Source organism: Quercus lobata, chromosome 7 (genome assembly GCF_001633185.2).
Source record: "Quercus lobata isolate SW786 chromosome 7, ValleyOak3.0 Primary Assembly, whole genome shotgun sequence".
In the NCBI taxonomy this organism is placed as follows: domain Eukaryota; kingdom Viridiplantae; phylum Streptophyta; class Magnoliopsida; order Fagales; family Fagaceae; genus Quercus; species Quercus lobata.
Window position 1 is genome coordinate 23,430,700 of NC_044910.1, and position 27,005 is coordinate 23,457,704.

General features: G+C 36.8%; 1 protein-coding gene and 1 long non-coding RNA gene across 3 annotated transcripts; one reads left to right on the forward strand and one right to left on the reverse strand.

Annotated features, from left to right (window-relative positions):
- The first annotated feature begins 4,105 nt into the window (after window positions 1-4,105).
- LOC115953006 (protein EMSY-LIKE 2-like) lies at window positions 4,106-13,497 on the forward strand. 2 transcript variants are annotated; one of them, XM_031070413.1, is made up of 10 exons: window positions 4,106-4,438; window positions 5,336-5,541; window positions 5,637-5,746; window positions 5,849-5,969; window positions 6,180-6,407; window positions 8,743-8,811; window positions 11,848-12,093; window positions 12,176-12,244; window positions 12,318-12,381; window positions 12,970-13,485. In XM_031070413.1, the coding sequence occupies exons 1-10, from the start codon at window positions 4,411-4,413 to the stop codon at window positions 13,011-13,013; spliced, it is 1,185 nt and encodes a 394-aa protein (XP_030926273.1). In that variant the 5' UTR covers window positions 4,106-4,410; the 3' UTR covers window positions 13,014-13,485. The 2 variants fall into 2 exon arrangements, with proteins under 2 accessions (XP_030926273.1, XP_030926274.1); XM_031070414.1 differs by having other exon boundaries at window positions 4,107-4,438; window positions 12,973-13,497.
- Window positions 13,276-16,386, reverse strand: LOC115953008. Its single transcript, XR_004083615.1, has 3 exons — window positions 16,056-16,386; window positions 13,652-13,805; window positions 13,276-13,531 (listed from the first exon to the last, which is right to left on the reverse strand). It is a non-coding gene; the product is annotated as an uncharacterized LOC115953008 (long non-coding RNA).
- Between the last annotated feature and the right edge of the window lie 10,619 nt (window positions 16,387-27,005).

Genomic DNA, 27,005 nt, shown 5'->3' on the forward strand with positions numbered 1-27,005 from the left:
AATTTGAATTGACTGTATATATGATTATTATTCTTCTGTTAATTCACCAAATGTGCAAGTACCAATTGGGAGTGAGGGGACACAAGTGGATCCATATACGATGGTTGACTCTCAATATAAGCATTTCTTGGAAGTTGAGCAATTTGAAGGGTGTAGGTTATGTAGCAATGAGATTGAAAAATATATGGCTGAAAAATGTGAAGGTAGAAAAGTTGTGAATTTTGACATATTGGAATAGTGGAAGAACATTTCAAATAGGTATCAAATGTCGTCCAAAATGGCTTGGAATGTATTGCTTGTACTTGTTTCCATTGTTGCTTCTAAATCAACATTTAGTAGAGAATGACGCATACTTGACCCATTTTGGAGTCCATTCCCTCCTCTCATGGTTCAAACCCTTATATATGCACAAAATTGGCTTTAAGCCTCGGTCCTAATTTCTCTTTGCAAATCAATGGATGAGATAGACACATTAAATGAGGAATTTTATGTCTCAAGTAATATGTTTAACTTCTAAAATCTTCTTGTGTATTAAGCTTTATTAAATGTTTCATATATTCAAACAAAATTTAATCTATTGTCTTAATTCCTATTTTTTAAGCTCTGTCTCAACCACTACTAGTAAGTTCTAGCTCAAGCAAAAGTACCACAATTAGAGCACCCACAGCAGATGTGCCAAATGCCAAATATTTGGCACACCAAACACAAAAAAAAACCTCCCATCAGATGTCCTATATGTGCCAAATTTTTAACATTTGTGTCCGTACCGTTGCAAATTTGCAATGGAATTTGCAACGGTACGGACACAAATGCCAAACTAAAAAATACTATTTTATTCGACTTTTCTCTCTCTCTCTCTCTCTCATTTCTTTATTTGATTTTTTCTCTCTCTTCTCAAAATCTGTCTCTCTCTCCCAAGTTCCCAACCCATGTTCTTCCTCTTCTCACAATCGAATGCATAAAATCCACTTCTTTTTTTTTTTTTTTTTCTATTTTACACAACTACTTTACAAAAACACTCATATCAGATTATTTATTATACACTCTATTTTCTTTAAATAATTATTTTTTATCCTTTTTTTATTATTATATCTCCTACCCTAATCAAAGCTCTCTCTCTCTCTTCTCAAATAAAAAACTTCTCCTTTTAGCTTTCTATCATTCTCTACCACTCCTTCTTCTCCTGCCTATATCAAAACTCTCTCTCTCTCTCTCTCTCTCTCTCTCTCTTTCTCTGTGCTTCCTCTTCTTCTTCGGGTTACAGTGTTGGGTGGGCAGTGATGTTTTTGATTTAGGATCTTCGTTGGGTTTGATTTGGGTTGTTCTCTGTCCCTGCTTCTTCTTCTTCTTCTTTTGTGCTCTCGATTGGATTTGATTTTGGGTTTGAGTTGACGGGTTTGAGCTACTGGTCGGTTTGATTTGGGTTTTGTGATAGGATGATCTGGGTTGTGACTTGTGGTGGTGGTGGCTGGGTTTATTTGAGAGAGAGAGAGAGAGAGAGAGAGAGATGAAATAATGATAAATCAATAAAAATATTAGGATATAAGCTACAATGTTTTAAAAAGGCTGATGTGGGGTATTTTGAAGAAAAATATGTAAATTTGCAACTTTTTCTATTATACATCTGTTGATGTGAATGCTCTTATAGAATATCCTTTGGAAAAGCTATTGTGGAAATACTTTAGGTATTTGATAGTTGTAACTAATTATAAATACTTCTAGTAATATTTTAGCTAGCTTAGAGCATCAGCAGTGGGGCTTGTATATGCCAAATGTTAGGAACATTTGGCATTTAAGCCCCAAAACTACTCAACAATGGGAAGGCTATATGCAATATGCCATTCTTAAATTTGGGATTTAGCTACAGTACCATCTCAAATGTAAGATGGTACTGTAGCTGAATGGTATAAAAAAAATAATTTTTTAATACTCTCATTTCTCTCTCTTCTCTCATTTATCCCGGTAAATTTCTCTCTCCTCTCTCATTTTTTTTGTTTCTTTTCTCTCTCTTTCTTCCTGCTCTCTCTTCTTCAACGAAATGGGGGCAACGGCGTGGAGGCTCGATCAGAAAAGCTGTGGTGGAAGCGTGGAGGTCGTGGGTTTTCGGCGTTAAGGTCGAATTTGGGTGGCTTTTGGGTGGCGTTGGGGTGGTGTTTGGGTTGGCGTTTGGGTGGTGTTTGGCATTTGGGTCGAAGATGATGATGATGATGATGGGTTTGGGATGAATCCAGACGGCGACAGGCGACCCTCTCTCTCTCGCCATCGCTGCTGGCGTTTGGGTGATGTTTGGCGTTTGGCGTTTGGGTTGAAGATGATGATGATGATGACGAGTTTGGGATGAGAACAGATGGGTTTGGGTTTGGTGAGAACAGATGGGTTTGATTTTGGATGTTGATTTTGATTTTGGTTTTAATTTTGATTTGGCTGGATTTGGCTGTGCTGTGTTGCCATTGGATTGTGTTTTTCTTTTTTTTTGGTTCAGCTACTGGGGTTTGTGGTTATGGCTGGTGGGCCGACGGTGGAGGTGGTGGAAGTATTTGTGGCTGGTGGGTTGACGGTGGGGTGGGTGTCTATGGCTCCGTCGGAGTGGGTTTTGGGTCAGTGGGTGGCAGGGTGGGTTTGCTACCTGGGTTTTTTTTTTTTTTTTTTTTTGGGTGTTGACGGTAAATTATGGGTTGTTGCTGGTGGTGGCGGTGGCGATGTTAGGGGTAGTGCGTCGATGGTGGTGATTGTGGTTTTTTTGGGTCAGTGGGTGGCAGGGTGGGTTTGTTGCCTGGGTGTGTTTTTTTTTTTTTTTTTTTTTTTTTGGGTGGTGACGGTAAATTATGGGTTGTTACTGGTGGTGGCGGTGGCGGTGTCAAGTGTGTAGTGTGTCGGTGGTGGTGATTGTGGTTGTTGAACAGAAATAAAGAGAGAGAAAGAATAAATAATGTGTTTTATTGTAAATGATGGTAATTATGGGATATATTATTTTATTGTGTAAAAATATTATTTTAATGAGTAGAATAGGAAAATAAAAGTTGGGATGTTGGGTGTATTGTAAAATGGTATTGTATAATTGATAAAGTAGGTTTTTGGGATGGTAAAATAAGATGAGATATAAGATCCGGATGTGGATGCTCTTACTACCTAGCGCCCATGCTAATTTGGTGGTTTACTGTGTTGGTTATTACCTTACTAAATACATATATTGGTAGAAATATTGTAGTATTATTTGTTGTCAAGCTATGATTTGTTGCTTGTTATGTGGTTGAGGTGAAAGATTGATTGTGTTTTTGAGATATTAATTTGGCAGGTTTAAGAAGTAGTAAGAAATTATTTTTTTTATTGTGTTTCAGGGTTACTGGCTTACTGCCAAAGCTATAGTTTTTTTTTTCAATTGTGTTTTTGGGCTACTGGCTTATTGCCTAGACTATAGCTTCTTGTTGTATGGGTGTTTGTTTTTATAAATGGACAAGTGGTATGCATTTTTCTTTTCTAGCCCAGCCTTATGTGTGTTTATTTTTTGTTTTAAATATATGGGAAAGAATAAAACTAGACTTGTCTGGCCAAAATGCCCAATAGATATATAAAAATTGCGTAAGTGTTTGGTTTGAAGGCCTAAGTTAAAATAAGTTAAGCCAAAAATGGCCCAATCCAACAAGCCCAAAAGATATATTTACAAGTTAAAAAACATTGAAATATATATATATATATATATATATAATTTTTTTTTAATGTAAAAGTCCTTTCTTTATTTGAAAACATTCAATTAAGGTTATTTAATTTCATTCATTTCTCTTACTTAAATACATTACACTCTATTTCATTCATTTTTATTCTTTTATGATCATTCCATTTCATTCTCTTATGAACTCCCAAATCAAACCTAAAACAAAATTACATCTTAAAAAAAAAAGTTTACTTTAGCCAAAATCCTCCATCATTTTCTCAAAACTCCAAATCGTTAAAATTGACATGCGTATATTCCGGGCCTAAACACTGGATTTACACACTTTAGATTTAGAGTAACCTTAAACAAAGTCTTGAACCAAAAGTACGTACTACACATTTTGAAGGAACAATTCTAAAAAACCAAGGTGGTCGGTACACAAAAGAAACTGCTGAGGTGGTCTGTGGGAAACAACTGGTGGTTCCTTAATAAAATCCAAATCCTATATAACTCCAAATCGAACGCAACTATATATACCTAAACCTTTCAACTCTCTTCCCTCTTCATTCGTGCCCTATATATATATATATATTTCTCTCTCCAACCCAGCCCTCTTGTACGTTCTTCACTGGCTCTCAGCTTCAGCTTCAGCTTCAGCTTCTTCATCTTCGACATAGTCGCTGTGAAACCCTGCTTTGGTTTTCTTGGTTTTTCCTTTAGGCCCCCCCAATAGAAAATTCCGCTCGGACATTCTTCTTATGGACTATGAATTTTCCGATAGCAGCGGTGAGCCTTTTATTCCATTTCTTTTTCTTTTTCTTTTTTTTGTTATGTTAAATATGGAAATGCGTTGTCTTTTTTCAATTTTCAATGGAAATTTCGCTGATTCGCTTTGTGGGTTAGGGTTTTGTTTCGCATTATAAGCAATGAGCTTTGGTCAGGGCATTGCCAAATTTTTCGTTTTTTGTTTAAGCAATTAGGGTTACAGCTTTCATTTGGGTATTTATATTTTTCTGTGGCGGATTGATAATTGATTAGGGATTTATTGTATTTTCGTGCTTTTGAATTCTAGAGCTGAGATAGTGGGCATGGCATGGAACTAGATGATATGTCGGATCTTTAAGAATTCAGCACTACAATATGTTTCTTGAATAAAGATTGATTGATGTTTAAGGGTTTTAGGTTAGAAAAGAATGAACTTTGATAGCTGCTTGTGGCTGAACACATCACTAGATACTGGGGATTGTATAAATATGGGATTATCCCACAAAAAAAGCTTCTGGGTCTGCTCCATTTTACTACAAATACCATCTACATCTACCATTTATTGTTGTTATAAAACTAGAAAAAACCACTTAAACCCTCCCAACCCCTCAAAACCAAAGAAAGAAACCTAGGAAAAAGGAAGAAATTTTAAGATGTTTGTACATTCAATGAGGACATTTGGAACAAACCTACAAACAATAAGCCTGAAGTTCACTACCCATATATGTATGTAGCATTAGCGATAAGTGTTTTGGTTCTCTATGCCATGCCAACAAGTGTGGGTGTCGCACATGCACATAAGTGTGTGTACGTGCACTTGTGCTTGCGCACACGTGCATCTGTTTGAAATAAATTATCAAGGAACAAAATTTTTATTCAATCTTAAGATTATGTATGTTCCCAATGAAAATTTTGCAGATACCGATGATGATCTTCCTCCCCCATCTCACCAAAACAGAGTTCCAAGAGGTAGCCATGTTACAGGAAATGGAAGGTCTGCTGTAGGTTCTGTCCCATTCCTTAGGATGCATAGTGACATGGAGGCCGAAATTCATCACCTTGAACAAGAAGCATACTATTCAGTCCTGCGTGCTTTTAAAGCTCAGTCCAATGCCATTACTTGGGTATTTACTTTTCTTTATTTCACATTTATTATCCTTTAATCTTTTTATTTTCTAGCTGGATAATTTGGTTGCGCCATTTTATGTTTATCCATCAGGAGAAAGAAGAAATGATAACCGAACTTCGGAAAGAGTTGAGAGTATCAGATGACGAGCACAGGGAACTTCTGACCAAGGTTAATGCTGATGATATTATTCTTAAGATAAGGTTTGACTGTTTGATGAAACCATTACAATTAAAATAAGTGATAAAACTTCTAGTAGTTAATGCTTTTGAAATTTAATGTTTTCTGTTGAACGATGCTTTCAGGGAGTGGAGACAGTCAGGTGGGCAGCAACCTGCCAGACTTAACACGTCTCATTTTGGTCATGATCTTGTACCCAGTCCTACTGTCTCAGCATCTCGCAAGAAACAGAAGACATCCCAATTGGTACCTTTTTTGCATCACTGCCTTTAAGTGCTCTACCAGTAGCTCCATTCATGCAGTCATTATTGCTAGCTGCAAAAAAAGGAGCCACTTTTGGATCTAGTGCCAAAAGCCTAATTATAGGCATTTATCACTCACAATAGAAGTGATACAATATGTTTTACCTTTGACCTGGATTTTGTTGCTTATCTTGCATTCCAATTCCCTTTTCAGGGTCAGCCGTTGTCTGTGTTACCCTCAATGAAGCCTATGCAGTACCCTTCCTCAGGTCCTGCCGGAAGTAGACATTTCGCAAATCGCAGCTCTTCCGGTGCCATTGTGGCAAATGAACCTGCTGACGCTACAACATTTGAACCATTAATTGGAAGGAAAGTGTGGACAAGATGGCCTGATGACAACAATTTCTATGAGGCTGTCATAACAGATTACAACTCTACTGAGGTATGTTCAAAGTTTTTAAACCCGTCTGAATGGTGAGGTAATTATAAGATTTTGAAAGGCTATGTAGTAAGTGAGGATATAATATGAGAAAACTTGTTTCAATGCTTGAAAGACTATTTCAGTTTATTGGTTATTATTTGATCTTTTATGCACCTGCCTCTGCAACCATAACTTGTTTAAAAAACTAGGTCAAAGCCGCTGGGTGCATGTGTAACATTAAAAAAAAAACAACAAAAAAACAAAAACAAAAACAAAAAAATTGTTTAAAACTAAGTATATTCCCTGGTTATTTTACTTATCAAAAAAAAAAAATATTCCCTGATTATTTTGGGGTTAAGGTTCTTGAAGGAGGAGGTGCACCAGAAGTTGGATGGATTGATTGAGAGTCAGACCATGAGAGAAGAGTGAGTCTGAGAAAACCTCTAGGTGAAAGCAGGCTAAGAGTAGTGACTTGGTACCAACAATTGGATCTCTCATGATGTCATGAAACCATGTTTTCCTCGAGGGTGTTTTATTTTTAGAGAATGAATGAGATGAAGAGCGATTTTGATAGAGAAATCGTTGCCTTCGTGTTTATGCTTCTGTGAGCAACTTAAAAAGAGTGTCAGCCTTACCATGTAAATATGGTAAAAACAGTTGACCCCCTTGGGGAGCTTAGAGAGCAGGTGCACTCACTTTAGGTTGATGGGAGCTTGTGCACTAAGGGATGAAGACTTGTAAATCATCCTCAATTTGGTGTATGCTAGACTCCTTGATCCTCGCACCAAAGTCAATGCATGGGTTTGGTGCTCTCAATGAGGTCCCTTCTTTCCTAAGGATGAATGAAGACCATGTGTTATCTGGCCAGCATCAGGGAGAAGTTGCATTGTATGTTAGTAATCTAATTATTAGGATATAGATATAATTCATTGTTCTTAAACAGTTAAGGGGTAATATGTTTATGTTTTGGTTTCCCATTTGCATGTTTTATCAATTTTTTTCCTACTCTATCTGCATTATGTTTAGGTTTGGTTTCCCATTTGCATGTTTTATCAATTTTTGCCTACTCTATTTGCATTATTTTTTTTATGGTAATTTGTTGTCAAATATGAATAATGTCATCTTTTGTCCTCATGCTTTCCTGCTGGTAAATAGCCTACAATTATTTAATTAGTGCTAAGATTATTTAACTACAATCCTTTTTATATTGGTAAGTTACACATGGTGGGTTTTTAATCCACAACCTCATCCTCCTCCTTACTCTTATAAAGAAGATAGGAGTTAGGAGGAGTGATTTGAGCTAAAGCTCATTGGCTTATTTCACTATAATCCTTTGCCGTCTCTAGTGGTGGTAAAAGCACAGTTAAAGAGCAAAGTGCCAAAGGTGAAGCACTTTTTGTACCTAAAGTGAAGCATGTTTTAGAAAATGTTCCTAAAGCGTGCTTTTATTTAAAAATAATATAAATTACATATTATAGTTAATAGTTAGATTTTAATACTATTGATATGGGCCATTTTTTACACGTAATATTGTGTTGTGATACACTATACATAAGTCAACCCCTCATTATAAATTTTAGAAGAGTAAAAATATCAAAGGGACCACACAACACTAGCAGGAGTCCAGATGAATGTGCTGAAGATGGTCTTATGTTTAATGATGATTACTTGAAATGGGGTAATGTTGGCAGAGCTGCTGGAGTTGAAGAAGAAAGATCTAACATGAGTGAGTTCAGAAGGGTTTAGTACTTTAGTTCTAGACTTCAAGTTCATAGCATACTCCTAATGAGGAAGAGGTTGTTAACTTAGAAGAGAAAGATGATGCAAGTTACAAATTTTGTTATGAAAATGATGATGGTCCTATGCTTAGTGAGGAGGAGGAGGATTATATAATTTAGGTTGGCATTGCATTGCTTAGGCATATAATCACTACTTATTACTTACCATTCTAGTGCTTTTTGGTCTTTGCCTTTTAAGTATATTTGATTCAACCATGTGCTTCATTCTGATCACTTATATAAAATATGATGTTTGTGTAGATTATGTGAAGCACGATAGAATGTAATAAAATTATACATTTAAATTTTGTATGATTAGTTGATCATTTGATTATCATATTATAGATTAATAATTACTTTCAAATTTACTATATTATTCTTTAAAAATGTGTGATTTGCTTCAATTAAGCACATGATTTGAGGTCTTTGCACTTAAGTGCGCCTCACACTTTCACCAGCACTGCCCCTCTCACTTCATGGGAATAAAATGGCTAGCATATTGAAATTAATTTTATTTTAAATATTTCCTTATCTATCATATTCTTCATCCATGCTCACTAGATTCTTGTTAATAACAGGGCCGGCATGCTTTGGTATATGATATTAATACAGCTAATGAGACCTGGGAGTGGGTTGATCTCAAAGAGGTAAGTCTCATGGCCTTAATCTTTTTTTTTTTTTTTTTAATGTTTGGGGGGGGGGGGGGTGTTAAAACATTCACTTGTTTGTTTTCTATCTGTTTTCTTTTTTCCTAAAGTTCTAAATCCTAAGATATCTTTTTAAAAAATTTTAATATGTAATAAATCTTAAATAAAATACAATTGAATTCCAAAACTAAATTAAAATATTTTGTCTCCGTGCTTCCCACATCATTATTCCTTGGTTGGAGACGACTTCTTCTTTCGTTTTAAAGTGTGAAGGATGAGAACTCTTGCACTTGATACTTGTACCAACCCACGAAGCATCTTTGGCAACTCTAAGAACAAAGAAACGTTTTGTTTCATTGTATGATTAAATTTCATGTACTATATCATTAAATTTGTCTGGAATGATAAAATCAATTGATGGAACCAGTGCTGCAAATGATATGGCCTTATCTCGATCAACTGAAATCACCATTGTATCAAATCTTTTCCCTTTATCAAGTTTCCCCACTCCATGCACCATATATGACTGATTAGTAATAGTAGCAAATGCATCAAAATCACTTTTCTCAACTTGTATACCCTCTAATTCTTTGCTTTCTTGCTGAAATTTCATCAAGAAATGGGAAATCTTCCTTTGTATGAGGGGTAAGAAATATTGATGCTTCAATAGGCTATGTTAAATCTACTACACATGGTTCAGGTATTCCATCCCGCTGTCTACAATGCGGTATGCTCTTCTTGCTGCTCTAGTGTCATAGTAATATCTGTTGCCACTTGACCTCCACTTCAACATTAGGTTCTTTACTTGATGTTCCTTCAGCTCCAAGATCTTATTACAAACTGTCATATGTGGGAAGCTGGAAGCAGTAATTTCATTAGCACATGTCATCCTTTGGAAGGAAGAGTCATTGACTTGATCTTTGCAGATAATTCTAGAATGGCCTTCAATAGACTTTCTAGAGTTTGTTCCATGATCGATTGGGACTTTGAACTAGAAATTATACAAGCATTCATCTTGTCTTCTTCAAATTCTGCCACTGATTTTCTGCTCCCTTGTCTTAGATTCTTTCTTCAATCTAGAAAATCATCCTAAATAGATTAGGGTAGGTATTTCTGTTGATAGGCATTGGGGAAGTATAATAAACTTAAATTATGACTAGAATCTGGGCTGACCTGACTATTTCAAGCTCAGGGCCTTTCTAGAGGCAATGGGCTGCTAGGATGTGGGCCTTGATGGGTTGAAACTTGGTTTATTGGCCAACTCTCATGTAGCCTGAATAATCCAGATAAGCTACCTGATTCTGTTTTTAATGGTTTGAGACTTTGAGTTGATGAAGCACCATGTGTCTGGACTGACCTATGCTTCACTATCAAATAGTTCCTTGTACCTTGAAAAAAAATCCTGCTTCACACTATTCTTCAACTAACCAACATTTAAACAAAACATAGCTCTTAGCTTCCATCGATAAGGTGGAATTATTCTCAATCAATCTCGAGTGGAATGATGACATAGTAGAACAACTTGATGGCAAAAAAGAAGGCGGTTCCCTACAAGAGTGTGACATTGGCACTTGGTAGAGTGGGGGACACCACTGGGAAATTCATGATCAGTGATTGGAGTCACCAATGGGTGTTGTTGAGTGGTGTGCCTCATGACACGCTGGAACAACAGCTAGAAGGGTCCCTTGGTGCTTGAGCAATGCCACCTGATGGTTTCTAGATATGTGGATTGAACTTCAAGCTCATGGTGGTTGCTTCATGGCAGCTAGGTGTTGGTGGTTTGAGTCTTGGTTGGTGGTGATTTTTTTTGTTCGTTTTTTGTTTAGTTTTTACTGATGGCAGTAGGGTTGTAACTTGTTATGGCTGGACTTGGTTTGAGCTTTGTTGAGGGGTGGTGTTGAGGATTGGGGTTATGTCTTTCGGTTAGGTTTACGATGGAGGTTGAGTGGTAGTGGACTGGGACTGGCACAAGTTGGCTGCTATGGGATTACGATCAGAACACTGTTTAATTCAGTAACTTCATACAAACTATTTGTGGATATGAACTAGTTTTGAATTTAGATATGTATTGACAGTGTAGTAGCAAACCAGGCACTTGAGGTTATCTTCATTTGTGTGCATGTCTTGTGTGTGCTCATGTGAATGCTGATGTATTGGTACAGGTGTAAGCAGGCTAGGCTAGTTTGGCAAAACTTAGGTTGAATTGACCCTATGTAGTCTGTAATGCCGTAATCCAGAATCAATTGAACAGTTTTGATCCTAGCCTATTCAGATTCTTTTGGGCTTGGACATAAATTCTCAAACCTTGAACTACTTAAATTTTTTTTCCAGATTTGGTTTTCTACTAATATTAATTCTTTAAATGCAGTCCATGTATCAATTTTATTAACCTTTTTGGTGACGATAAGTTCTCAAAACACTTCATATCTCTGTGATGGTGTTTGGTGCATTTGGGGTTGTCTAAATTGAAGAAGTTACAGAAACAGCAGCCAGTTCTGTATTAGATATATTTCTTTTGCCTTATCTAAATATGCACCATTAAATTCCAAAAACTATCCACTCCTCTTGGGCACTGTGTGCTCTTACATAATGTAAAACTGATTTCATCTGCAGAAGCTTTTGGCCCAAGGCCTTTGTATGGAAGGCTAAAGAGGTGTAGGATATTATGCAAAGGACCAGTTAAATGGGCTATACCCTTTGGCTTAAGATCATGTACATTGTACTTGTTAGGGATAATTTGAAGCACCGATGGTATAATCTTCAGTTTCAAATGCTATGCAAAGAAACTTTAGGTTAAGCTTGTGGTTTGATTTTTTAAGCTCATTTGGTGAAAACTTGCTTTAAGCCGTTTGCATTGACTTTTCTTCTTTTCCTCTTTTAGCTCCAAGTATTTTTGTTCTAGGATAGGTCATCCATTTAATATCTCCAACCCTTTCTGTTTTGTTGACTTTTCATGGATTGGACAACTTTCTCTCCTAGATTGTGAAGGTTCTCTCAATCTCAAACAGATCTATATTGATAGCCTACTTATTACAGATCTCTCCCAAGGATATTCGATGGGATGGTGAGGATCTAGGCATATTGCATCAAGGGGGTCACAGTGGGCAAGCCCGTGGGTTTAAGAAAGCCTTGAGCCGTGGTGGTGTTGTTCCAGGTGCTGGAAGAGGGAGAGGACCCATGAGGGTTCAATCTAGAAAAGAATTTTTACCATCACAAAATGGTATTGGAAAGAAAGTTTATGATGATATAGAATTGCTTAACACTGATACATTGGTAAAGGAGGTATGTATGACAAAACAAAACTAAGCCAATTCTTGTAAAATTATGTTATTTATTGATATCCTTCTCATTTTAATCTCAACAGGTGGAGAGGGTTTTCAGTGCTAGTCAGCCAGATCCTTCTGAGCTTGAAAAGGCAAAGAAAATGCTTAAAGTAAGATACGTGATGCATTCTCTCTCTCTCTCTCTCTTGCAAATTTTGATTCTTGTATACATCATCTATGCAGGATCATGAACAGGCACTCATTGATGCAATTGCCAGGCTTGCTTATGCATCTGATGGTGAAAGTGGTAATAAATACATGTGTACATAATATTACAGATTGCATCATTTATTTCATTTGAGCTGAATATTGCCAATTGTTGTACGTGTACAATTTTTTTGTGTGGATTATTTAATTAGTGTACTTGAAAATCTTAGGGTCTTCTTGGTTTTGGATGAGGGCTGTACTTATTGGATCATAAACGAATGTAGCCAATTGCTGTACTAGTTATATGCTTTGCCTTCAAACTTTTGTGCTCATTGGATCATAAATGAACAGAAACAAACTTGAAGCATTTTTTTGAGAATAGTTAAAAACTTTAGACATTAGGCCAAATAGAGGGAGACTGCGGATATAGAGGAAGGGGCACCAAACCCCATCTAAGGGCTGATAATTTGTAGATAGATTACCCAGATAAAGTAATGATCAAGTCATTAAGGTTTTAGCAATTAGTTTAAGAGCAACCTTACATTTGTGGCTGTCAAGAATAGGTGCATATATATTATATTCCCATGGCATACATTTGAAGGGCTTCAGACCCCCATCTTTCTTTGTTATTTCTTTCCTTGTTCTTGTGAATATGAATATGTGAATCTATTTTGTTTTTGCTTCAAAGCAGATGGAGGGCAGCCACTCTTGAATGGGCAATCTTTAGGATGATAATGGAGAAACCAGCATTACGGTGGAACCTATTGGGTACCAACTGCAAGGCTGGGCTGTTTGAGGATTGGTTGTTTTCAAGGTAATGAGCAAATATGAAATGACGGTTGAGTTTAGGAATTAGATGAGCAGCAAGTTGGTGATGTTGACAGCATCTCATTCTGTATAATTTTTTGGGTTTTTGCCTCCAAGATCGTATCTCCACTTCAATGCAAGACCCGCTTGGAAAAATAGTACCTGCTTTGGTATTTTGGATGTCAGAAACTCGAAAGAAAGCATTGATTTTTTCATTCATCAAGTGAAATTTGCACCGGCATGGACTCGGTTGTAAAATAGTATTAGGGGCAGTGAACAACATGTAAGTATAAGATCTAGAGATTTTGTTGGTAATAATGGCTGTCTTTGATGTTAAAGGTTGTACTGAAATTGACTCCCCAGAAATCTCTATTTCAAATATCCAGGACATGCAAAATATTTGGCCTTCTGTGGTGATAGCTGCAAATTTAAAATTTTAAACCCTGCGAACAAAAACAGATAAACAACTCAATGAGTGCATTCAATTTTCATTTTAACTCAAAAATCCAATTGATGGCTGGTATGAATAGCTGAAGAAATCATTGTTACAGATAATAGCTTACCTCATCAAGGTTCTTATATTGATTTTTGCAATGGTATCCAAACATTAAGCACATGTTTAACCAGTCAGGCTGCGGGAGTCCTGCATGATCAGATCCACCATCTGAAATTACACATGGAATGTACAAAGTATTGAGCAAACTATCCACCAGAGTCCTGAAAATGAAATGTATAAAGTATTGAGCATATTTTCCATGAAATATGCGAAATTAGTCCATCACGTGCCATTTTTTTTACCAAAACAGGCAAGAATTCAATAAGTATCTCAAAAAAAAAAAATCGCCTCTGAGAGAGAGAGATTCACCCCCACAACACAAACACCCCCCCAAAACAAAAGGAAATATTAAAACAGAAAACACAGGAACGTCAAATAACCCTGCTGCCGAATTCAATGACAGATGAAATTGGGGGAACATGGTAAAAATATTCCCACTAAAGAGTTTTCCAGTTCACAAAAACCTTTTGAAATTTTGCAAGTTATGTTTTATAAAGTTACTAATTTGGTAACCTTCCTGAATAAATGTTGTAGGAACCCCAATCTAAATCATGTCTGTGTACATAAAACAGGTCAAATGAACAATTATCAAATATCAATCTTGGAAGTGTGTTTATGAACTAAATTATAGCTGCATTAGTTAGTAGTTACTTCAAAGTTCAACCGTGTTGACAAGGATGACTAGAATGAGAGTACCTATGTGACATTGGTACGTTCTCACAAGCAACAAAGCATTTCAAAGAATTAAGATTTCTAGTTCTACCTGAGCAAAACCTTCTGAATGTCCTACTTTAGAAACATAGACAAGCACTTTTGACATACCCTTTACCTTTAGCAGTGTTCATCCATTAAGTTTTCCTAAAAGATACACCTAGAAGAAAGATCCGATATAATTACCAGAAACTACCAACCTTTACTTCCCAACACTAGATAAAATATCCTAATATGGGTTCAATCCTGCAACCCAAAAATGTACACGAACTCTATGGCCAAATTCAGTGGTTGAACTGGCTGAACTATATGGCCGAACTAGCAGAAGCCTATAGCCAAAATTAGTGGCTGAACTCAATGACAGAAATCTGATTATCATATTTAATGCTATTAAACTTGTCACATCCACTTGCAATCTTGACACTCTCCCTTCAGTCGATCTAAGGGAACAGCTAGCTGGTAGGTCTATGCTAGCAAGTCTTAGGTTAAATTTCTCACCCAAAAAATTCTCCAAATGCTGTATAAATGCCCCCTCACTCACTAGAACATGTATGCCTAATTAACAAGCTCTAGGCATTGTAGCTCTTCCAATTTTTCACTTTCTCCATTGGTTTTCAAACTTAATCATCAAAGCCTCCTTGGCCACCCCCTCCGAGTGGTTTCGGTTGGTCTAAGGTCTTCTTCTTTAGCAGGATATTGGTTCTGCCAGATGGTCCTTTACAATTTGGTCAAAATAGAAGTCTTTGTTGCAATTCCATCATGTCTTCCAAATTTTCCCACCTACACCAACCTAGTCCAAGGAGCTCACCCTTTTTCTCAATTGAAGTTCAACTCATATAAAATAAAACTTTTTTGATAAGTAACTCATATAAAATAAAACTTAACTAGAGTACACATGGTGATTTTATGTTTTCAACTATGAATTTCCATATAGAAAAATTAAAACATGCTCTGGCATATGCTGAAAAGGAAAATGGTTCTCATTAATGACCTTTAGGCCAACTCAAAATTCTCTAATATTTCTAACAAGGAAAAAGATTGGGTCCATTGCTCTTATGCATTGAATCCGTAAGAATTATGACACGCGTCCATATCCTGATGGGTCTACTGCACAGGAGAACTAAACCCAAGCCAAATTCCACCCAATAATGCTAGGGATTAATAGAGATTTGGCCATAGAGTTAAATATTATCTATGGAGTAATAAAGATTTAGATCTGTTTCTTCAGGGCCCTGGGCCAGAATAATAGATGATCAAATTGAAAAGAAAAGAAAAAAAAAAAAAAAAAGCTGCTAAAACTGCCAAATTGACTCACAATTGAATTGATCTGCAGTTGCACCCATTTTCGAATCAAATAAAAAAGAACAATATGATTATTTCACATGCAACAAACTTGGGTCTCAATGAAAATTTCCTCCAATTAAGCACTCAAATCAATGATTATCAATGAAAAGAACACCTCAAAAGAATCACCAGCACTCAAATTAGATAAATATATGGATCCAGTAATTGGAATCAAGCCAGCAAATCAACGAGACGATCATATACCAATATCAAATATTAAAAAATATCAACCAACTCAAAAACATCAAATCAAAAGCAATCAAATATATATATATATATATATATAAAACACCCAGAAAGACATAATGAACAAAAAATAATAATAAAGGAAAAAAGGAGCTGCAGAGAGAACTTACCAACAAAATGCGAGACCCAGTTGCAGACAGCAACAACATTGTGAGAGAACCTCTTATTAGGCCATCACCGAGTACGGGTGGACTAGCAGTAGCACTATCACGATGTCGCTTTTTTGCTTGAAGATCCGTGCGTGGAGTTTGAGCCCATCTTGTGGTTTGTAAGTGTAAAGGCAAAGGATTTCCGAATTACTAGCAATTCTGACAATTTGAGCGAGAGAGAGAGAGATGGAATTGGCGTTGAGGTGCAGTGGAGGGTGAGGATCAGGTTGCGCTAGAAAAGGGTCAAGGCATATAATGATGATGTTGATGATGAGAATGACTTTCTTTTTAAGAAATCTTATCAGCCCAACCCTTTTTTTTTTCTTTTTTTTTCTTTTTTTTTGGTTTTGTTTTGGTGGGGGGACCCACAGCTAAGATTGTCTACAGGTTGGGTTGAGTCAAGTACGGCGTCGACTTGTCACTTGGGCTGATTAGATTAGATGAATAGGGGTCATAGACCCGTTGTTAACCAAATGGTTTGTTGAAAGTTGAAACTATTGTCTCTCAGGTCGTAAGTTGGGCAATCAAAATCGTCTTCTTCTTTTCTTTTTTTTGAGAAACCAGACAATATGCCTCGGGCTTTATTGAAACGAAAACCAAATCAATGAACGTCTAACAGGACGAGGGGATAAATGTCTTCAGGAAGGTCTCCCAACCAAACCCGAACCCCCAGCAAATCTTTTGCCTTTTTGGCAAGAACATCAGCCACCACATTACAAAGTCTTTTAACATGACTGAATTCATAAAACTGGAAAATCAGCAACTAGAACAAGGATGTCATCAATGACATTCCTATATGAAGAAAAACAACCAGGCCCTTGTGAAAGAGCGTTGATCACCACCGACGAATCGCCTTCAAAAGTAACATTTTGAAGTCCAAGTTCTTTGGCAAACTGAATTGCTTTGCGACAAGCTATTGCCTCCACTTCATTCACTGATTGAGTAAGAGGAATGGGCATGGACAGAGCTCCAATCACGACACCATGCCAATCACGAGCAATGTCGCCAATGCCTACCAAATTCAGCGAGTTGAATACCGCTGCATCAAAGTTCAACTTGAAATGATCGGCTTCTAGAGGACGCCATTGCTACAGCACGAGAGGAAAGGGAAGGGCTAGTTCAAACTCCTAGGCAGTTACGAATTCCTGCAATAAGCTTCTCGCCAGGGTGAACTAGATGGCCAAAATGCTGAGCGTTTCTCCGGTTCCAAATCAACCAAGCTGTGATAGAAAAAATTTCAGAGCTGAAGTCATCTTGTACCTGCAAAAATCTGGAAAACAGGTCAGTGAAATCTGATGGAGGGGAGGCGACCACTTGGTGGAACCATGTGAACAAGTTCCATAAGCAGGCAATCTCCCTGCAAGACCAGGTAGCATTCATCCTGTCCTTCTCATGACTATTGCACAATTCACACACTATTGAATCGGTAATTTGGCGGCGACAAAGATTGGTGATGGTAGGTAACGCATTGTGACAAGCTCTCCAGATGAAGTGCTGAATTTTTTTTTGGCATTCGTAGCTGCCAAATACCTCTCCAAAACTTCTTGGTTGGGGCCGGGTTGGAGCTACCTACAAGCTCATTTGATGCACACGAAGCAAGCATTTTGTAAGCAATGCTTATAGAGAACATACCTGATGGAGTGAGTGCCCAAATGATTCGGTCAAGGGGGCTCTACTGCTGATAGGGATGCCCAGAATAGCTGCAGCTTCATGTGGCAGAAAGTTTGACTGAACAACCTCCTTTTTCCATTCCCCAGTTTCAGAATTGATGAAAGCACTAACCTTAGCATCTTGGGGCAATTCTGGGAAAGCCGAAATGGGGGTTCTGCTGGATGGATTTGGCAGCCACTTATCCTGTTTAATCCTCACCGATTGCCCATTGCCAATACACCAAACTATGCCCTTCCGAATTACATCACGAGCACTGAGTATGCTCTTCCAAGCATAGGAACCACAGTTAGAGTCCTTTACCTCAAGGATGGAACTTTCTGGAAAAAAATCTAGCTTTGAACACCCTGTGGCATAGGGAATCTGGATTATTGATCATTCATACGCCACACTTGTTTGGCAAGCAAAGCGTCATTGAATTTTTCAATTTCCTTGAAACCCAAACCCCCCACCTCCTTAGCCTCACAAAGTTTTTCCCATTTAACCCAATGCACCTTTCTACTATCTCCACCGTACCCCCACCAAAACTTACATATAAGAATCTCCAAATCCTTGATCAACCCTTTTGGAAGTTTAAAGCAACTCATGGTATAAGTTGGAATAACTTGAATGACAGACTTGATTAACACCTCTCTCCCAGCTTGAGAAAGTAATTTTTATTTCCAACCTTGTAGCTTCCTCCACACCCTTTCTTTGAGGTAAATAAAGGATTGTTTTTTGGCTCGACCCACTAGAGCTAGCAACCCCAAATATTTCTCATACTGACAGATAGCTAAAACTCCTAACAGCTGCTGGATACTAGTCTGAACCTGAGGAGAAGTATTAGAACTAAAAAATATATTTGTCTTGTCCCTATTTATTTTTTGCCCCGAACCACACTCATAGATAGCTAAAATATCAAGAACCTTCTGACACTCCACTTCTGTAGCCTGGCAAAACAATACATTGTCATTTGTAAAAATAAAAAATAAAAAAGATGAGAAATCCTGGGCCCATTTCGACATATAGCTACACCTTTTATAGAACCATTAACCTTAGCTTTTTGTAACAAACATTGCAAACCCCTGGCACATTATAAAAATAAATAGGGAGATGAAGGATCACCCTGACGAAGCCCTCGGCTTGGTTTGATGTTCCCTACCGATTGTCCATTAAGAAGTACAGAATAGGAGACATATTAAATACAAGACATAATAATTTTAACCATCCTCTCCTCCAAACCCAACTGTTGCATAACTTTCTCCAAGAAAGTCCATTCCACGTTGTCATAGGCTTTACTCATATCCAACTTGAGTGCCATAAGGCCCAACTTCCCTTGTGTCTTTCTCTTAAGATAGTGGAGGATTTCAAAGGCCACCAATACATTATCAGTAATGAGCCTACCAGATAGGAAGACACTCAAGGAATTGTGGATAGTATGAGCTAAAAACTTCTTCAATCGATTAACCACAACCTTAGCAATCAATTTGTAAATCACATTGCAGAGGCTAATTGGCCTAAAATCTGAAACTTTCTTCGGATTTTTAATCTTAGGTATAAGGCATATGAAAGTGGTATTAATAGATTCAGGGATAATACCTATGTTTAAAGCATTAAGAACAACAGCAGTCACATCCTCACCCACAATATTCCAGAAAGTTTTATAAAAGATATGCGACATACCATCTGAGCTAGGAGCTGTGAGAAGAGCCATTTGCTTGAGGACGGTGTGAACTTCCTAAGCCTGAAATTCTCGGTCTAACTTCAACGGAGAAGCATCCACAGTGGCAGATTGCAATCCGTCCAAGATATCATCAAACCCGGAAGGATTTAAACTAGTAAAGATACTTTCGAAATAACCTTCCACCACTCTACCCATTTGACCTTCATCTTCCACCTAGGTACCAAACTCATCCTCCAAAACCAATATAAGATTGCGGTCATTTCTTTGATTAGCTATACAATGGAAATATCTAGTGTTACTGTCACCCTCCTTCAACCACACATTGCGAGATCTTTGCTTTCACATTGCTTCCTCTTTCGACTTGAGTTTCTAAATCTCATCCCTTAACACATAGATTCGGCTTGGGTTGTTTCTATAGCAATCCGATTCTTCTACACTGTGCAACTCCTTGAGCTTCTTGGTAGGAGTATTGCGAACATGCCCAAAAGTGGTACAGTTCCAAATCTTTAAATTTCCTGACAAGTGGAGAGCTTGCTAAAAAAATCCCAAACTGAAGATGAAGCCAAACCCATCCCCTCCCTTCATATGAATCATCCTTAAGCCACATAGCTTCAAACCGAAACAGACGCCCTTTTTTATAGAAACGTTTATGATAGGACAAAAATGTATTGACCCCTTTGGTAAATAAATCAATTAATTATCCAAGTTAATTAATCAAGTTAATTTAACGTGCAATAGCGTGGTAGCACAAACAAATCACCAACTAAGTTAAATGCAATGAAAAATAAGTTTGACACAGGTGATTTGTTTACAAATGGGGAAAACTACAGAGACAAAACCCCACCAGGTGAATTTAATGTCACCACTCCCGAGAATCCACTATTATCAAAACAAGCAGTTACAAGTAAAAATAATCCCAGTACCTGATACCAACCTACAGTTGAACCCTTACCCCAATGCCCAATTGGATTTGTATTGTAACGGCAATCTCTCCGTTCAATGCACGACTCTCAGTACGTGACTAACCAATGATGCACGGATCCCAATACATGATTAACACACCAACTCGAAAAAGATGTTGGCTGCAAAGTGTAAACACTCAATTTTGCACTCATGATTTAATCAAGGAAAATGACTTGAATGACCATCAACGTACCCCAAAAATTAGGATTGCATTACATGCATCAGTTTGTTCTTGCATTCCATGCATTAATTCATTTATTGCATATCATAAAAATGATCTTGAGATTCTAACAATCACGATGGTATGTTCAGTTTCTAAATCGAACCAACGAATCGAAAGATATTGCATGATCAAGTTTGCATGGTCAGCATGCATTGGGTCTAGGTAGAGTTAACCACACACGATTAATTTAAATTAATTCTAATTGGTTAAACAATTAAAATTAATTAAACAATTTTGTGATTGGTTGATAATTAATGTCTAAAATAGGGATACATGCATAGGAATAAAAGAGATAATTGGATAACAATAAAATTGTGGATAATCTGAACTTTATCAAGATTTATTTTAGGGTATTTATCTACAAGATAATTGTTCTTAAAAAGCCTGAATTATCCAGAAAAGAGATAAAAATCATAGACTAAGGATGAAAACACGTCTAGGTGCGAGGACCAGATCAAAAAACCCTAAAAGGAGAGTCCAAAACGCACCCGAACACGAAAGTGTGTTCGGCATCCAAGGACATCATTTGGCACTTTTGGAGTGCCGAACGGCACTTTAAAAGGGCCAAATTTCCTCCTTTTGGGCTTTGGCCCAACGGCCTTCAGGTGACGATGAGGCACACCCTTTTCGATCTTTTCGTAGAAAGATGAGTCCCGATTTGCATTCTACACTTCGGGGCTATTTTTTAGAGTCTTTTGGCCTCTATAAATAAAGACTGAATCTCATAATTCAACACATTTTTCTTTACTCTCTAAGAGGCATACATTTTGAGGCTCTCAAATTGCTGATATTTGCTGATCCTATCTGAGATTTGCTGCAAAAATTAGGGTTTTTAGGTTTCAAAGATAACTGAATAAGTTTCTTTGAACCCTAAAACATCCTCTCAAGAACGAGGAGTGCTCATGCAAGAGGTTGTTTTCAATCACCCTATCTTTTTTTATGCTTCTTTTTATGTTAATGAATGTTTTTATCCATAACATGAATGGTTCATCATTGTTTTGTTTAAAGCATTTTTTTTTTTTATGTAATTGTTATAATCTCTTTCTTGAATGTCAATAATCTACATGTGAATAATTCTTTTTCTTGAAATAAAAATAGATCTGCATCTTTATTAGATGAAGATCTAAAATTTTTCTTAATCAAAAAAGGGATCTGCATCTTTCTTAGATGTAGATCTGAGTTTTTCTTCCAATAAAAATGGATCTGCATCTTTATTGGATGCAGATCTGATTTTTTTTTTTTTCTTTCTTAAGTTAAAAACTGATTTGTATCTTTCTTAGATACAGATCTAATTTTTTTTTAACATATGCAGATTTTGAAATAAATGAAAAGATTATATATATATATATATATCTTTTCTGCCACCACTTATGCCTTACAAGATAAAGCTAGTACCTAGGAGTAGTGTAGTACTATGTCACTCAAGGAATGACATGGACGTGTACTACTCTTACTTTACAGTTTCCTTCTTCTTCATTTTTTTTTTCCCCCAATTCTATCAATTCGGGCACAGTTCCTTAAACAACCAACTGTGCAGAAAGTTGACCTTAGACCTCACGCCTAAAATCCACAACTTCCAGCTACTTATCGCATTGGAGCATGTATATATATATATATATATACACATAAAAATTTTAGATGCTAAGCACAGAAAAATCTGTAGGTTGTAGCGTCCAATTTACTGAAATATAAATCTAAACTTTTCTTCGTTTGCATCATTAAAATCCTTAAATAAATAAATAGTTTCACTATTGATTTAAAATACTCACATAAATAAAATACTCTAATTCTAAATTATGAGTGAAACTCTCTTCTTAAAAAAATCTTTTTCATTCTTTTACAACATAAAAACAGATTTGATTTTTCTATTATCAAAAAAACCATCTTTCTTATTATCATAAAACAGATCTGATCTTTTACAAACCAAAAAAAACTTTTTTTTTAGTTCTTAAAAAACAGATATAATACTTTTCAAATCAAAAGACTTTATTTTATGTAATAAACACATATCTAAATTTTTATCTCTAAAAACCACTTTTTTCTTCATACTACAAAACAGATTTGGTATTTTGACAAATCAAAATCAATTTTTTTTACCAACCAAAACTGATTTGATTCTTTTCAAAAGAAGAGACTTCATTCATAAATAAATTTGTATGATTTAATTTTTGATTCACATGTTCAACACATCATTCATGACATGCATAAAAAGGTACATAAGTCACAAGAGTCTAGAAGACTAGACTTTGTCTTGGTGAAATGGGTGCCTAACACCTTATTATTTCGTAACCTAGCCTCCGAATTTAGGTCTTTGGGTAAGTAGATCTAGCCTTGTCTTTATTTTATTTTGGGTAGGATGTAAATAGGACAAAAGGCCATGTAATTATTTGGTAGTTTGTAACTAGGACCCAAAGCTAAGTAATTTTTAATTTTTCAAATAGGTAATTTTCTATTCAATCAATGAAGAGAACAATTCAGTCATGTATTTATTTTTTTTCTTATTTTTTTTATATAAAAATAAATAAATAAATAAGTGGCGACTCCACGCCACTTACCCAAAAAGAGAGGTGCCCTAAAAAGCACTCAAAAAATCTCCTTTTTTTTAGAGACACTTTCGAGGTCTTTCACACAAAATTCTTCAGTTCATCCAGCAATGAAGATCAGGAAGCTCTTTGGTCACAAAACCCTCGGCATAAAACGCAGTAACTTCTATAGAGAATATGATGAACTAGAGCAATTTCTGCTTCCAGTCACAATATGCATGGATTATTCTTTTGCAACACCTTGCATCACCTTGTGACGACTCTTAAAATAATCCTTATATATGTCTAGGGTTATGAGAAAAGAAACACTACACAAATACTCAAGGATATGCGTGCAATCAGATTTGGAAAACCTGATTTCGTAATTCTCGACAAATGCAGCTTATGTCGAGCTTCAACATTAAATCTTGATAGAAGTCTTTCTGTCGAGACTGCTGCCGAGCTTTCATGAACACCACTTCCTTCACTTGTTTCTTGGTCAAACTTGCATGGCTTCAATACTAAACTTGAACACTTGTTTCTTGAAGTACTAAACTCATCATAGATCTACCCAATTACAAGTAAATTGCATTTTGTCAAAGGATTAGCCAATTACATAAATATGTCCCTAACAATCTCCCCATTTGGCAATCCGTGACAAAACCACAACAAACAAATGAATCATGAGAGAAGTTTTAAATCACTAAACTCATAATCACTTGTTGAATTACAGACAAATCTAAACCTAACACAAACTCTTAAAAAACTTTGCAAGAAGAGAGTTCATGGCATGGAAAACTTTTACAACCTGTCTTTCTAAAACATTTTAAACAAAACTCATCAAGGCATCATGTGTGAAACAAAAATAAGGATTGCATACATAAAGAAACACGTGTATAAAGATAGAAAATAAACAACACATGAAGAGATAGGTGAAGAAACATACATCATCATCATATATATGTGAAAAGATAAATACAATGTATGTCAATGAATGGTCACAAGACTAGTATACATAAGGCTAATGTAACAAGAAAGAAAGAAAAAATACATAAGAGCCTCACTGCATCCCTCAAAAAGTATACACATTCCCCCTAACAAAAAAATATCCTATGATAACTCTCCCCCTAAATACAAGACTACTCTCATGCCAAAACTACTCCCCTTTTTTGTCACGAATGACAAAGGGTAAGTCACCAAAAGGTCGTCATCTCATCATCACTGGAAGAGCTAGCATCCTCATCATCACCATCATTACTATCCTCATCTACCGAAGCCTCTAGAGAAGGAGATGGAAAGGGAGCGAAACCACCAAGGTGACCCTGTCATCGTGCTATACGACCGACACAAGTGTTCACCTGACACATCTCATTGGTAAGAGAGTCAAGGTGAGCATCCATGCGCTGAAGCTGTGCCATGATGGCCTCTAAGGTCACACCAGCTGCCAAAGAAGAAGGAGCTACAGAATCTACATGATCGATCGACTCCATCCATGGCCACTTCGGTCGAAGCTGGGCCTCGCTCCGCCAAACAGAACCGGCGCTGATGGCACCTATAATGGTGAAATAAGGAGAATCAGGAATGGGGATGAAGAAATGGCGAAGGGTCCGTGTGATAGCTGAAGAAAAGATGAGCTTATCACGGGTCACCGTATCCTGATAGACATCGATGACAAATGTGATGAAGTGAAAGGGAAAGTCTATAGAGAGGTCCTCAAGAAGAGACAAAAGAAAACGAGCACATGGCTCTGTGATAGAATTATAGTAAGACAAAGGAGTAAGAGTAAATGTCATCACCATATTAAGGAATCTCAAACCTTTTGTAAATCTTGAGCATAGGGTGTTTTGCTTCCCACCCCATATGGAAGGTGTCTCACAAAAGTGAGACAAAAGCTCATATCTGGACATAGTCCTAAGTTGCTCACTGCCGGGGTAGTCAGGATATGCTACCCTCGAAACCTGTAGTACCTCAGATATAAGATCCGGGGTAACTACGATACGTGTACCTTGAAATGTAGTGACAAACCGAGGTACAGAGGTATCGATACTGTGTATATTGGAGTAGAACTCCTATATAAACACGATGGGACACCTCAAGGGACTCTCAAGTAGAGATTCCCAGCCTCGAGTCCAAATGACGGTGAGGAGAGGAGTGTCGAAAAAGTCTAACAAAATAACATGGCGCTCCGGATGAACGCCACATTTCTAAAAGTTCTCCAAGAAGTACTTTCGGGCCTTCTCATCACGGAACTGAACATGAAAAGGGAAAATAGGATCAGAAGAAGAAGACCCTAAACCAAGAGGGTTCTGAGCCAAAGTAGATTTATGCGCTTTGGGTGCCATATGCAGTCTATCCTAGAGAGAGAGAGAACACAATCACAACCAAATAACAAAGAGATAGAAAAGAAAGGAAAGACGTATGCATGAACATATGACGTGCAAAATTTAAATTGCATCATGGGTAAAAACCCAATCCAAACCTACCAACACACATTCAACAATATCAAACACACATCTAAATGCATGAAACATTGTTAAAATGCAATGCATGAACATATAATATCAAAACAAAAACACTCAACCCAACAATTTCACAAAAATCTTAAAAACCCCAAAAATTTCAAAAACCCTAAAACCTAGGTTAAAAATGCATGAATGCATGAAAATGAAGGGATTTAGGAAGCTTACCAAGTGATCTAAACTTGATATAGGCCGAAAATGCAGTGGGTAGGAGATTTGAGTGAGAAAAGAGTGTTTGGAGGGAGAGAAACAGAGTTTCTGTCGAGAGAGAGAAGTAAGAAATGATATCTGATTCGCGCTCAGCCCTTAAATAGAAATCGCAGCTCGATGGATCAAAGTATCTGTCGAGCACTAAATCTTGACAAAAATGAATCTGTCGAGGTGCTGTCAAGGATTTGTCAATGGCAAAAACACTTCGATGGATCGAGTCTGTCAAGAATCTATTGTCCAAACAAAAGGATCAGAAATTTTGGCTCAATGGATCGAAGAAGCTATCCAGAATCTGTTGAGAAGAAACCCAGAAGTCTCAATGGATCAAAATTCCATTAAGATCTATCGAGAAAATAAGAAAGAAGGGCTCGATAAAAGAGAATCTGTCGAGAAGCTGTCGATCTTGAGGAAAATGAGTTTTTCAAAGAAGGGAAAAATACAAAGAGATGAATGCAACAAGCAAGCTACTCAAACATAGATCCAATCAACATATTAAGCTTTCAAAACATCTCTCAACATATATGCAAAGCATTCATAGATCCAAAACACACACACACACACTAAACAAGTTTAACCAATTTTATATTTCAAAAATAAGTTAAGACAGTTTAGTGAGCATATATTAACACGTGTATTTCTTGTGATAACCAAATCACATTATACCTACACATATATCAAAAGTACCAAAGAGTTTACGTGTTGTGTGTGAAACATAGCAAGAGTGCATAAGTGTCTCATATTATGACAATATAAGATATGAGAAAATCAAATACGCTTACACACAATCATACTGCTTGTTGGGGACTATCACATTTGAGGTACATCATATAACTCTCACATCTCCTAAAAACACACTTGCAACCATATTTAAAAGCATTTTGATTCTTTTTGCTTTTATTTTTCTTTGCATATTTTTCATTTTAAGCATAGCATGCATGGGCATATCAGAGAGAGAAGACATACCCAATTATGTAAGCCAAAACATCACAATTTTGCTATGCTGAAGCACACAGATGTTATACATGATTGGCGGGCTTTAGTGGTAAGATGGCTATTTATGCCTTTCTCTTAGGATTTTCTAGTCCTTCCAGTCAAAAAGAGTGATATGAGTGTTAAGTATAAAAGACTACTTAATCGTACTCA